Source organism: Argiope bruennichi, chromosome 7 (assembly GCF_947563725.1).
Source record: "Argiope bruennichi chromosome 7, qqArgBrue1.1, whole genome shotgun sequence".
Classification (NCBI taxonomy): domain Eukaryota; kingdom Metazoa; phylum Arthropoda; class Arachnida; order Araneae; family Araneidae; genus Argiope; species Argiope bruennichi.
In genome coordinates, this window is record NC_079157.1 from 64,539,274 (window position 1) to 64,553,369 (window position 14,096).

The 14,096-nt window shown below is 25.9% G+C and overlaps 1 protein-coding gene across 3 annotated transcripts in view; it reads right to left on the reverse strand.

The window, feature by feature from the left end:
- The window catches only part of LOC129976435 (extracellular serine/threonine protein CG31145-like), a 228,481-nt gene that overhangs the window by 107,163 nt on the left and 107,222 nt on the right, over positions 1-14,096 (reverse strand). For all 3 annotated transcript variants that reach the window (XM_056090004.1, XM_056090003.1, XM_056090002.1), the window contains exon 2: positions 4,250-5,798. In XM_056090004.1, the coding sequence (XP_055945979.1) occupies positions 4,250-4,671 (422 nt within the window). In that variant the 5' untranslated portion in view covers positions 4,672-5,798. The remainder of the gene's footprint in view (positions 1-4,249; positions 5,799-14,096) is intronic.

Genomic DNA, 14,096 nt, shown 5'->3' on the forward strand with positions numbered 1-14,096 from the left:
AACGTAGGAAAATGAATTCTTCAATATCATTAATTTTTTGGCAATTCTAAAGCTTCTTATTGTATACTTATGTGAAAGTAAAACGTATCGAAAGTCGCTGATGCAATATGTTGCACACAAGAAAGCTGATGGACACATTAGAGATATATGCATGCAGATCTGAGGACTCTCACGTTGATTAATAAAATAATATTATCTGTGGGTTTTTTAAAGTATATCACTCATTTTCTGTTACTGTATTTTTTCTATCAAGGGAACATTTACGAAATTTTGCTTTGTCAATTTTCCATGTATAACAATATTGTTCAATATTTGTGTGCTATTATCGATATCAAAGCTTGGAACAATCGATTTCTGGCCAGAGACCTAAAACTCATGCAAGATTCATTTTATTGTATTGTTACTGAAAACAAAACCTATAGTATTGTATAAATATAAAAATCTTGGTAATTTTTCAATCACAAAATTTCAGGCATAAAAAAACATTGTGATTTCATGTAAATTTCAGATATATTCATAGTCCCACAGTCAAAAAATAATATAGATTAACAAAAAATCAATTATCTCTTTAATGTCAAAACGGCATTCCTCGCTATGAAATGGTAAATATAGGATCACATGAAAACACTCCAGTTGTCATTATAGTATTAATGGTAGTTATATATAAATCATATTTATCTTGCAAGTTAGGAAAAACTTTCTAAAATGATTTTAAGGGACATTTTATTTCTTATGGCTTCTATACATTTTTCTTCAACATGGGTTTAAAAAAATGACAGTTACAAAAATTCAAACACAATATTGATAAAAAAATATTTTCAAGATTCTTAAATTTATATTCAAATATCTACTTGGAATCGCGTCCAATAATTTAAAAAAGCCTTATAATTAAATAACTTTTGTATGACTTTGAATTTCTAATCCATAATTGGATTTTAAAAAAATAATTGAATGCGTTATTAGAGCCAACCTGAATGCAAAATGGAACCTTATGCAAACCATGGAAAATTAGCTGAAGAGCACTTCACGTCTTGCTACAGACGCCGCTTAGGATGAACGGAGGAGGAGTGCATTATTAAAGGTTTGAATATCATTGAAGTTGCCATAAAAGATTTGAGACAAAAAGGTTCTGCTGAAATTAAGGTAGTTTCAGAAGTCACAGACCATTTGGTAATGGCACATAGGTATATATGTTTCCAACAATCGTGGGCGTAGAATTTTAGTTCACTGATGATTAGGGTTAGAGTGATTCTTGATATATGGCTGAAGTAGTTCTTTATTGAACCTAACTTGATTATGATTGATTGATTTCATTGTGATTTTGTTTAAATTTTTCATAACTTTCATTATATCATTTTAATTAATATGTATTTTCTTCTCATTTTTGTCTTATTTTCCTGTCTGCTTGTCAAACTACAATTGTTATAAGAGTAATTCTTTTTTTATAGGAAGAAACTCATTTCGAAACTAAGTGAGTAAGTGTAACGATACAACAAATTTGCTGTCAAAATTTAATTATTTCATGCTCAGAGAATGAAAACTTATCAGAATTCGAATAGAAATTAATTAGTGCATAGAAATTATAATTATTAGAAAAGAATGTGAACTTATCAGAATTCGAATAGAAATTAATTAGCGCACATAAATTAAATAGAAATTATAATTAATATGCATTTTCTTCTCATTTTTATCTTATTTTCCTGTCTGCTTGTTAAATTTTATAAGAGTAATTCTTTTTTTTATAGGAAGAAAACCATTTCGAAACTAAGTGAGTAAGTGTAACGATACAGCAAATTTGCTGCCAAAATTTAATTATTTCATGCTCAGAGAATGAAAACTTATCAGAATTCAAATAGAAAATCCTATGTAAACTTTAATCATTCGCTTGTTTCAAACTTTCAGTTAAATTAAACATCATTTGAAACACGAGCTCTTAATAATTCTCTCTATTTCCAATAGAACATCTAATTAAGAATTTTCCTGCGTTGCCCCTTGAAATTGCAAAAATAATAGCACAATTATAATTATATATTTATTTTATATAACTGCAGGGAGGAAATAGTATTTTTTAATTTCTTTTTACATTTTTTATGCATTTAATTAACTAATACATTTATTTCCCCCTCTCCTAATTAAGCCTTAACGCTCCTTTACTATAAAAAATTTAATTAAATGTTTACAATTTGCTGGTCGCATTTGCAGATTAAATATTTTGAAATACGATGCATTTATTTTGATTAGCAAACAAAATTGTAATCTCAGTAAAGGTTTTTCTATACTGATTGCATTATATGTGATTTAAGCTTGAAGTTATGCATGAATTTAATATCCCCATACCTGAATCAGTGGAGTGTTGTTAACTATTTTTGCATAACATATTGCGTGATATAGTTTTAAGATTAATTGGTCTAACTTCATATTATTTTTAAAATTTAGCATGGTAATGCTGATATTTTAAGCCTTATAGTTAAAATTTAAAATTTACTGATTAATTTATTTCAAAAAAATTTAATTTGATGATTTACTGTTTATCAGTTCATTGATTTTAAAGTTTTATCATGGTAATATTTTAAGATTGATTCATCTGGATTTATATTGTGTTAAACGTTTCTTTTAATTGTAACAGCTAATATGTGCACACAAAAAAGGTTTTTAATGTCGTCACCGCACGAATGTATATAATAAACACAGTTATCAAAATAATGAAAAGTATTACTTTAAAGTATATTTAAAAATAATTTGAAAAAATATAAAATTTAGAGAAAAAAATATATAAAAGCGATTTCGTTTAACAGAGCCTATTTTTAGACTTTTAAAAAGGTGTAAAATATTTTTCATGCAATTATATGTTCCGTAATTATTCAGGAAATACATAAAAATTTGGATTAATATTTTATAAGTATATTTAATTAAAATTTTAATCTGGTCTTAATATCCAAGAAATCACTATCTCCCAATTTTAGTAAGTCTAGGTTTGAACATCTGACCGTTACAACTTTTTGCAAAATTTTTAATCCTGCATAGCACAATTTAAAGAATAATAAACCACCTGCTATTTTGCACATTATCGCGTCAAAATTATACCAAAGTACATTTAAATTTCGATTGATATTTAATTTAATTAAAATTTTAACCAGTGCCTATTATCCTAGCGGTCACTATTTGTCCATTTCGGTAGATCTAGTTCCGATAATCTGTTCGTTACAACTTTCTTTAAAATTTCTAATCCTGCATGTCTTTAGGAATAATTTAGGAAAATTTTACTAGCCAATGCTTATTATCGCATTAAAATTATATCAAAGTGAAAGATAATGATACTTTTATAAATCATTAAAAGTATCATAGAACAGAACGAATTGAACAAGCGATAATTATAATTTGTCAATATTTCCTGAAAAAAAAAATTAAAAAGAAGTTTAAATTTGAAAGATCACTTGTACATCATCCGAAAACATGATGTACAAGTGACAACTTTTTAACGTATCAACAAGCTCAATTTTTGCTGTTATGAGGAAACTTAATACAAATTATGCCATTTAAAGTAATTATTTTACTTTTATTTAAAAATAAATTTTCAATTTTCCAAAAATCTCTTGCATTCTAAATATTATTTCGCGTTGGAATTCATAATGCATGCCTTTAACTTAGAACTAGAATACTAGCTTCTCCCCCCCCCCCCGATACGAAAGGCTATCTTTTTATGTGATAATTTGAAGCAGTAATTACAATGGGAACTAATTCCAAAATGCATATTTCAAATTTCAGTTTTTAATCAATATATTTGAAAAGTAAATTCATATTTGGCATTTGGCAAAAATTCATAATTTTATTATATTAACAGTTGGTTTTGCACCATATTTTTCTATAACAAATCTCACTTTTCGAAATATTAGTGCACCCGAAATAAGCAAAATAATATTTAGTTCGCAAATGCATATTTGAAAATTTTAAAAAAATACAACAACGTTTAAATGCTATTCTTCCTGTTAAATTAATATAAAATGCAAAAAATATTCCATTCCATTAATAAAAGCAGTTTTTTTCTTAAACAAAAAGAAAAAAAATTGATAAAGAAGTTTTATTTCTCAAATTTAAAAAAAAAGAATATACCAATGATTTAGTCTGAAAATAAAATTGTTCAAATAAATGAATTATCAATTTTAATATTATCTCAGTTTATGAACTGAAAGTAAGAACAAAATGAACACACACACACAAATAAATGAAAAATAAAATACTTGATACATACCTAATTTTAACTTTCAGTACATCGGCCAAAGTAGGATTATGTTTTGGCAACCTGAAGTACGGCGGCCATTCCATGTATTGTCTAAAATTTGGATTCAACGTGGTATATTTTCGCAAATCAAGAAATTCATCTCTGGGTTCTTTTGTTGTAGAAACTGTTGTCGTCGTATCATTCTTTTTGTTCGAACTCTTTGGAGGAAGTGGTATCACATTCATTGGATGATTAGGTGCTTCAGCAGATATTTTCGAATTCTCGTCGCGATTTAAAAATCGTCTATGAAAAATAAAATGTTGCCGGCCATGGGCTGAGTTTTCACCTTCAGTTAAGTCACTGCTTTTCAGTTCGTTTTCGACGAAACATATAACAAGGAACACCGTCAATAAAACACTGAAAATGACACATAATCTTTGACTTAATTTCATTATGGTGCGAAATGTGTTTCCACTTCAATACCTTAAAATAATAGCAAGAATCATAAAAATGGGAAAGAACAGAACGAATTGAGCAAACGATAATTGCAACTCTTCAACATTTCGGAACAAAATAAAAATTAAAAAGTTCTAAGAATATTAAAAAAGTAAATAAATGCACTGATAAATTAATTTTGGAATGTATGCGAAACTTATGAGAATTCTTGTGGCTTAACAGCTGCTTCAGAACAATTCGGTTCTGAATTAATTGGCCGGTGTGGTAGCTGCTACGTCCTTATCTGCTGAGCGATCGTTTGCTAAAAAGAGAGTTTCGCGTCTTGATCTTCACTCCTATATAGAAGCAACACGTGGTGTTTTAGCGAGAAGGCAAGATTCTCCTGTCCGATCGTCTGCGCAAGTTGGTTGTCATAGCAACGCGAAAAATGATGTGTGGAGTTATTGCTCAAAAAGAATTTTCGCTTGGATAAATCTGGAGACAGATTTTGTTTTCTAATTGAGCGATTTGAAAACAATTCTTCTCTAAATAAAAGTAAAAGGTTGGAACAATAAAATGTGAATGTTCTTCGAAATTAGAGTCTTTCTTCTTCTTTTTTTTTATAAAAAAGTTTATTTTTTGTTAAATAAGTAGAATGACGTAAATTGCATCACACGTAAAAAATGCCGTATATGCTAAGACAAATAAAATAGTATTCTTTTAATTAATATCTTGACAAAATTATAATTCGTTCTGTACCGTATTAAAATTTGTATTAAAAATCACTAAAAGCTTTCGTAAAAAAAATATAAAAAAAGGGATCAGATCGATATTGGAACTTCTAAGGTAGCATCGTATCGTTTCTTTCAGCACAAGATGTCAACGAAACGAAAATGGGAAAGGTAGTAGTAGTTCGCGCATTTTTTTAAAAGTAATCATCCAAAACTAGCTCTGGATCCAACCAGAAAAGGAGACGGTTTCTTGAGAATTGCAAGGTTTCATTTTCTTCGAGAAGCTTTCGTTCTGTAATCCTCTTAGGAGCAGGCTGAGAACTAGTGTAGAAATCTTCAGGAAAAAAGAAATAATGTCTGAAATCAGAAGAAAAACTGCTTCTATCTTCACTCAATTGGATTTGACAGCGTTTCTGAAAAGAGAGAGAAAAATGATCCTTGAAATAACGTTTTTTATAAGAAGGAAATGGTCTCAATTCTAATATAAATATTTTATTTTCTTCTTACTTATGCAGCATTAAAGAATAATCCAAAGACATATTTTTAAGAGAGCAAAAGTATAAAAATACAAAGAAAAGTTAAATAAAATATAATGATTCATAAAACACTTTTTCGTTTGGAACATGAAATATAATCCTAAAAAAATGGCTTCATTTTTAAAAATAATTTTTAATTTTTAAAATAAATTACTTATAGTATAATAACAATAATTTTAATATTTAACATCTAATTAGTGATATATTTGATAAATATTTACATTAAAATTATAAATAAACATGTTGAAATGATGAATGAATGACGCAGTTCCAAAAAATGATGCAACCGATTTCACAAAAGATGTTTTGATTCTATTTCTTTTTAAAAAGTAAAAATATTTGCTATTTTATTATCATGCGTATCGTTTTCAGTCTAATCATTAGACATAATTCTGAAATAAAACTTTTTTTCTAAACATTTCGTACATGTTCAATGCGTTTAGTGGGAAATGTAAAATATTATTTTCAAATATTTATAAAATATTATTTTGTAAAATGTATTGTATTTTCAATTAAATAGAATTAATGAGCCCTGAGAATATTTGAAGAAATAAATTCAGGTATATTTGAGAAAATAAATATAGATGACATAGAATATGATTTTCCACAATGTCAAAAAAACCTCCCCCCCCCCTAAAAAAACGCCTTTAGAAACAATATACATCAACACATTTCCTTTCGAGGAAAAATTCTCTTAAAATTGCATTAAGAATTTATATTCTTGAAGAAATAATATCTCACTTTATACTTGCTCTTATAATGAATTTGACCAGATTTACGATATTAATGGATAATGATATAAAATGAATTTGGGTTAATATACATTTATCAACCACATGCTAAAAATAACGTATTTTAAAAAATACAATGGTACTTAAAAAAAGCTATCATATGAAATTAAATCGGCGCTGTTAATAAATCGAATTTGATTGCTATATTAACAACAATTTTACACATTAATAAATAATTCAGATTAACTCTGATTAAGATGTATGTAAAGTAGGCTCAAAAGTATCTATAATGAATTTGTATGGCAATTCATTAAGCAATAATTTAACATTTATTACTTAGGATGACTTATTAGCGACGTATTTAATATTATGAAATAATATTATGAAATTTAATATTATGAAATTAATATTATTTAATATTATGAAAATGAATTATTTGAAAAAAATATTATTCCAACATTTTAACAAAAATTATGTATATTCAGTACATATAATTAAGTAAATTAAATAAGTTATTGAAAGTCAGAGAAATAAATTATACGATGAAATTATTTGAATCTATAATAATTGATTAAAATTTTCAATATAATGAGAAATTAATCAAAAATACAAACATCATGAAATTTCAATTAAAAAAATTACTTCTGAATCAAACGAAAAAAAAACAACTAAAAAAGATGCAAATGTATTTACAGAGCGCTAATGTTGCTGCTGCTACTAAAACGCAGATGAACTTAACCAATTAAAACAAAAAGGAAAGAACATAACCAGTAGCAGGTAAAACTTCAGACTACTTTACAAAAAAGGCACACGCCAAACTATAATTGTAGCTTCCCGCGTCCATAGCTGCACCTGCGCGGGAAGTTTCAATGATATTTTGATGATGATATTTTTGGTTTGTGAGTGATCTTTTGTAGTTTATGTTGTGTTATTGTAATTTCGCTTGGATTTGGAAGTTATAATTTGTTTTATTTCTGTGAAACTGGTTTATCTCTAAGGCCCAAATTTCAGGGAATTTTCGGGTCATGAGGAGTCAATATTTTTGGACGAAAGTCAGACCTCTCACAGAAAAAATCCCTTGTTTGAATTCCTACCTTAGGGTGATCCTTGAGAAAGTCTTCAGACCGGATTCATTGATTTTTTTCCTTTTTTTATTCTTTTTGTTGTTTATATTAACTTAATATTTTTACTAATTTGGTTCAATATTATGACATGTGGATTCAGTGGACCTCCAGTGACAAAGGAAAGATTCTTGGCTTTTAGATTGGAGAGACAAGTTCGATACCCGATTTTATTGAAAAGCTATTGTGAATAATTCTACCATTGAGAATTAAACGTTTTCATGTTAGAGGGAAACGTTAGAGTGTTTCACGTTAGAGTGGAGAGTGAGGTATTAATTCAAGGTTCTCTCCAACATTCTTTGATTTTCTTTCAATGCTAATGAATTTGGGCTAAGATTATTCATTGTTAGTGTTATTATTTTCTTTATTATAATGGCTATTAAAATTGAGTCATTTTTATTAATAAGAAATGGCCATTCAGAAAAATATCTTTTTTTAAGTTCATTTTTTCATAACAGCAAAATTTAAGAATTTTTTTTTAACATAATTTGTTTAAACTTCGCTTTCATCAATATTGCAAGTAAAATCTAATTAATTTGAATTAAAAAAATGATATTAAAAATAAGACTAGACGTTAAATAAGAATAATTAAATTATTCATTCTCCAAAATCAGAATAAAATTAGATTTATTTCCCCGTCAAGCTAGAATATTCCTACAAAATGTGATTAACACTATTTTATAAGAATATTTCATATTTACTGAGTAAAAAACTCTTTATTACATTATTCTAAAATTTCTGGAAGTTAGAAAAAAATCTTTTCGCTTAAAAGATAATTTGTTTACATTTTTAATTTCATTCGTTTTATTCTTTCTCTAAAAGTGATTTCTTTTCTCAATGAAATGTCTTAAAATAAGAAGTAAAGCAGTTAGAATGAAGCGTACATTTAATATGCTCATGAAAGGGTCTACGAAAATTACTTTTAATTTTAAAATTAAAATAAATTTTAGATTATTATATTAGCTATTTTTGAATTACTATTTTGCAACAAGGTTGAAGGGTTTTTTGGGCAGCAACTAATTCTTGTACCACTTAGTATTTCAGATAATATTAATATTCGCTTATTTTTAAGTTACATGGTAATATGTTCACAATTCTAATAAGAGGAAAATAATGATATTTCTAAATATCATTAATTATTTTTCAAGAAAATTTTGGTTCAAAATACATTTTCTAATATTTTATGAAAATTTATATCGTATTTCGAAAATTATTCATCATAAACTAATTTTGAGTTAACATTAAGAAACTATTTTACATGGATTCAAACGAGAAATTTATCATACATTTATTAACAATTTGGATAGGAAAATGTATACAAGGAAATCAATACAACTAAAAGTAAAAAAAATATAAAGCATAAAGTTTGTATTGTTTTAGAAAACCAAATAGAAAAAATATTTTCTTGAAATCTTGTTTCTAATACTATGAAGAGTAAAGAAATTTTGTGAATGTTTTTCCTCACAATTCAATAGTTTAAAATTAAAAATTAAAATCAATGAAAAAAATATGTTTCGATACATTTAAAATAATATTTTACCATAAGTGTTGATTTCTACTGAACGAGAATAATTTAAATAATTTTAATTGTTTTCGTGTTGTCATTCCCAAACTTTAATTACATTTTTATCTTTCTTTAAAAAATATAGGTAACTTATGGACAAAATTAGTTTTCGACAATTTTTAAAAAAATGTTAGAAACAGTTTTTATTTTTCAGAGACGAAATCGTTTGGTGCAAATAATACTTTCATGTCATGTAAAAGCAAAGTTGCAGACAATAAAATTTTACATAATACAAATATTAATTTAAATAAAATAATTATTTTGTATAAATAAACTTTTACATAAATTTTATCTTCTATGTTTTTAAAATATTTATTTGTCATAACATAGAAGATATAATCTACATATTATGAACGTATTACGATGTATATATTACGATTTCGTATACGAAGAATAGAGAAAATATTGTAAAGATCAAAAAATTCAAACTCGACATTTTGAAAAATCTCCATGTTTTAGCCCTACCCAAATCCGAAAAAACACAAGTTTGGAAAATATCTGTCTGAGACGAGGATAACTGTAGCCTTTGTAATGTTGCATTAATACTGAAATAAAAGGACAATTTTCGTGAAAATTTCCTGAAGATTAATAAAATAGTTAATATTTTATTAAAATAAGACACGAAACAATATCGCGTGTATCAGTCGGTTTGAAATATTTTATGAAATTCAAAGTTTCAACATTTTGTTGATTGATCAATTATTATCTTTAACTAATTATTAGCTTTATTAATTATGATCAATTATTATCTTTAACCAATTGTAATAACATCAGCAGTTTCCAGTTTTAACGAACGTTCATTTTAATGAAATTATTCTATACGATTTGAGATAAATTGGGAATTTCATTAAAATGAGCCAATTCAAAATGAAAGTAAAATTTAATTTCAATATTCATTTATTAAAATTTCAGAATTTAATATAATGATCAATGCGCTCAATGCATATTTTAAAACAGTAGAATTTTGCAAATCATTTATTATAAAAAGTGGAAAAGTAACAATATTTGGATTACAACACTGATACTTTCTTCATTCCCTTTCCAGTCACGTGTTTAATAAGCGATTGTCATTGTTCCGTATTACAACAGGATTTGTGATATGAAGAAACATATGAATTCCCTTATGACGATTAATCTTATGACGTTTTCATCTATTTTATCTTCAAATTAATGCATTGACTTTGGTAACATATATTAGATTCTTCATAGAAGGAATTCTTCCAAATTTTAAATAGAATAAAGGATTTATAATATCATAGCATATGAAAACCTTAATTATCTGGGCCAGTATCAATCGAAATCTCTGTTAACCGATCTGGTATCAGAATATAAAATCGAATTTTATATATTTTAATAAAACGTACACATTTTTCAAAGATGATATCAGCGTTATCATTGGAGTTGGTTTTTGTCGATTTTTGCTTTTTCATATACGAAATATACAATATATATATAATGTCAAAAAAGTAAAAAATTCAGTAAAAAAAAAATAATAAAAATTTAATAATAGCACCTCAATAAAATGCAACAAAAGCATATTTTCAATAATATATTATATATATATAAAGTGTTATTATAAATGCTACGCAACTTTATTTTTGAATGAAATGAAAACATTATCAACAACAAATACAAAATAAATTTTAATGATTAATAAGAACTAATTGTTTACTAGAAATTAATAACTTATAATGAAATAAATGTTATTTAACTAATAATTGCACTCTTATATAAATAAAGATTTAAAATGTGTAATATTTTCTTTTAACAGAAATAGAATAATGCCATTGTCATAAAAAAAATAACATTATTATTTAACGAAAACAAATGAAACAAAAAAAATTATTAATAATAAATTAAGTATTTAATTAATTTTCTAAGAATCTTTACTAAAATCTTGCATAATCTTCATAAGTTTATATGCAAGATTAATTCTATCGAATAATTTGGTTTTTATAGAGTGCAAATTTTATGACGTTGAGTTTTACTTACATGAATTATTAAAATTTGAAGCTATTGTTCTTAGGAACATCTGATTTTATTGAGCATATTTTGTGTTATATTTAAACACAAATTAAAGACACACTGCTAACATTAAATGTCACTGCAATTATCTGTTTTTATTTTTTATTTTTTTTGCAGCCAAATATCAATGAAGAGGAAAACTAATGCTCTGATTTTCATTTATCCTTTTTATGTCACTATGTTATGTTTTGAATAATTAATATTAAATCCTCGATTATTTCATTTTAGCCTTACTATTATTAAGAAATCTTAATATTGTTTTGCAATACTACTTTGACCGAAAATTATTGTAAATACCGTTATTAAAGAAAAGCTATCAATTTATAAGTGAATATTTATTTGTATCGACTAAACAACAAAATCCTCCGACAGCAAAGCATTTCTTCTACCAATTTTTCCAGTCCTCAAAACATGTCTTAATAGCACTTTCTTCAGATTTCTTTTACTGCATCAATAGCTTTAAAATTGTGACAATGAAGGGGTAGTAAAAAAGGGGAAATGATAAAGAGTTACAGTGTTAAATCAGGTGAGAAGGGGGCTTATGGAGTCATATTTACTGACATTCTTACCAAAAATTCAAATATTATGCAATTCAAATAAATGGTTCTCATTTTTTTTTTCTATGCATACACACAAAGTACATTTTTTTCTATGTACATTCTTCCGTCAATGAAAGATACTGATATACATTTTTTATACTATGATGGTAGCATGCATTTATGTTTACCAACTGTTACCATTATTTAATTAAAAGATTCAGATTAATTAGCATTTCTTCTCCATGATAAACATTGATAAAATACTTTAAATTATTTTCTGCATGTATTAATTAAAAATCGTCTGAAAGATAATTTTTTTTTATTTAAAGCATTTGGCAATAAAAAATATATTATTTCTAATGGTGTAAGTTTGTTTTCAAAAGCAAATCATATTTAATTGATTAAAAAAAATAATCACAAAAATTATTTATTGTTTCAAAAGATACTTCTTTAAAGAGGTAGTTTTAATCTTTTTTTATAACAGTACAAAAACACTATAATTTAAATGAAAAATAAATTACTATTCGTTCTTTCAAATTAGCACTGATAAAAACGTTTACTTTTTTCTACTGCATTAACTAAAAATCGTCTGACAAGCAAAAGTAAAAAAAAAAAAAAAAATCTTTATTAAGAATGTTGAGAAATAAGAAATAGATTGTAGAATACCCGATGAAAGAAGGCAAGAGAATTATGTTCAATTAAAAAAAATCAAACAAAAGTTCAGTTCTGTTTTTAAAACAGCTGAAAATATCCGAATTGTAAATAAGGTATTGTAATTAATTCAATTAAGGAGATTAAGTTAAAAACATATTTACATCGCAAACTAATTAAAACAGTTTGTCCGAGCTAATTAGCTATGTTTTGCAATTAAAAACACAGAATGACTTATGCAAATAAACTGACAGGGCGAATTAATTAATCCTTGTTATTAATTACTATTTTGACTAATACAAGAATTACCTTTGGATAAGGCATTTTTGTACTTTGTTGTTGGAAATAATTGTTTGGATATAAACTTTCCAGTCGGGTAGAAAATTCTGCGCATGTAGTTTGTTACTCATTTTGACTTGCTTCAAGAAATTAAGAATTAAATAATAATTTAAAATATCTCTGTGCATGTTTAATTGTTTAGCGAACAAACTTCATAAACAAAAAATATGACGTTAATACTGAAGAGAAAATTAAAATACAAGCAATTTGCTTAGGCAACAGTTCGCACATAGTTAGTTATATTAATGTATATTTAAAATAATTCAATGAATAATTTTTTCCTCCACAACCATTGTTAATAAGCCTTAGATATGTAATGAATAATGTCTAGCCCACCTTCCTCCAATTTCAAAAGAAATCACGAAAAAATTATTTCAAGGTATTTACTTTCAGAATAACAGACAGATAAAAAAAAAGAAACCAAGAACATCAAACAAAATTGAACCGAGGCTTCCAAATACTTTTATTCTTGTTGTGAAATTATGCAGTTCATCAAAATTGATTGACATAACAAAGTTATCATTATTTATTCGGGGGAGGAATAGCTGATTATCGGAGGTGCTATTTAAATTCTTAAAATTATTCCTTTTAATCTAATGTGAAATTACAATTTTTACATTTTCTCATTAGTTGTATTGTAATTATTCGAATGTCCCTTGGATTGAAGAAATCCTTTTTGAGACTGTATCAGTATACTTACGAACATAATAATTCGAAAATGCTATATATTGTAATGCCAGTATTATATTTGGAATTAAAAAAAAAAAACCGTGAAAATGGTTTTTGTGCAGTAACGTTATCGCATGCTATTATAAAAATGTAATTTTAATAGAAAATTTAATGAAAATTATGACAACAATTTACTTAACGGGCGCCTACTATTCATAAAGTAACTATGAGTCAAAGATGGAGGTAAAAGGGTAAAAAGATTTTCTCTTTAGAGCGACTTGAACAATTTTTATATAATGTGTAATGTATTATACAATTTACAACAAGAATAAACTAATCTTTAAATGTTATAAAAAATACACTCTAAAAAAATCTTAATCACAATTAAAATGTTGTGTACAAAATGTACCAAGGGTGGTACATTTAGGTTTAATGTGCAATATAAGACATAACTATTATGTTAACATAATTTTATGACAAGTATGTACCTTATTTTCTATAATTTTAAAATCCTTATTCTTTATTTAAATTGTGCT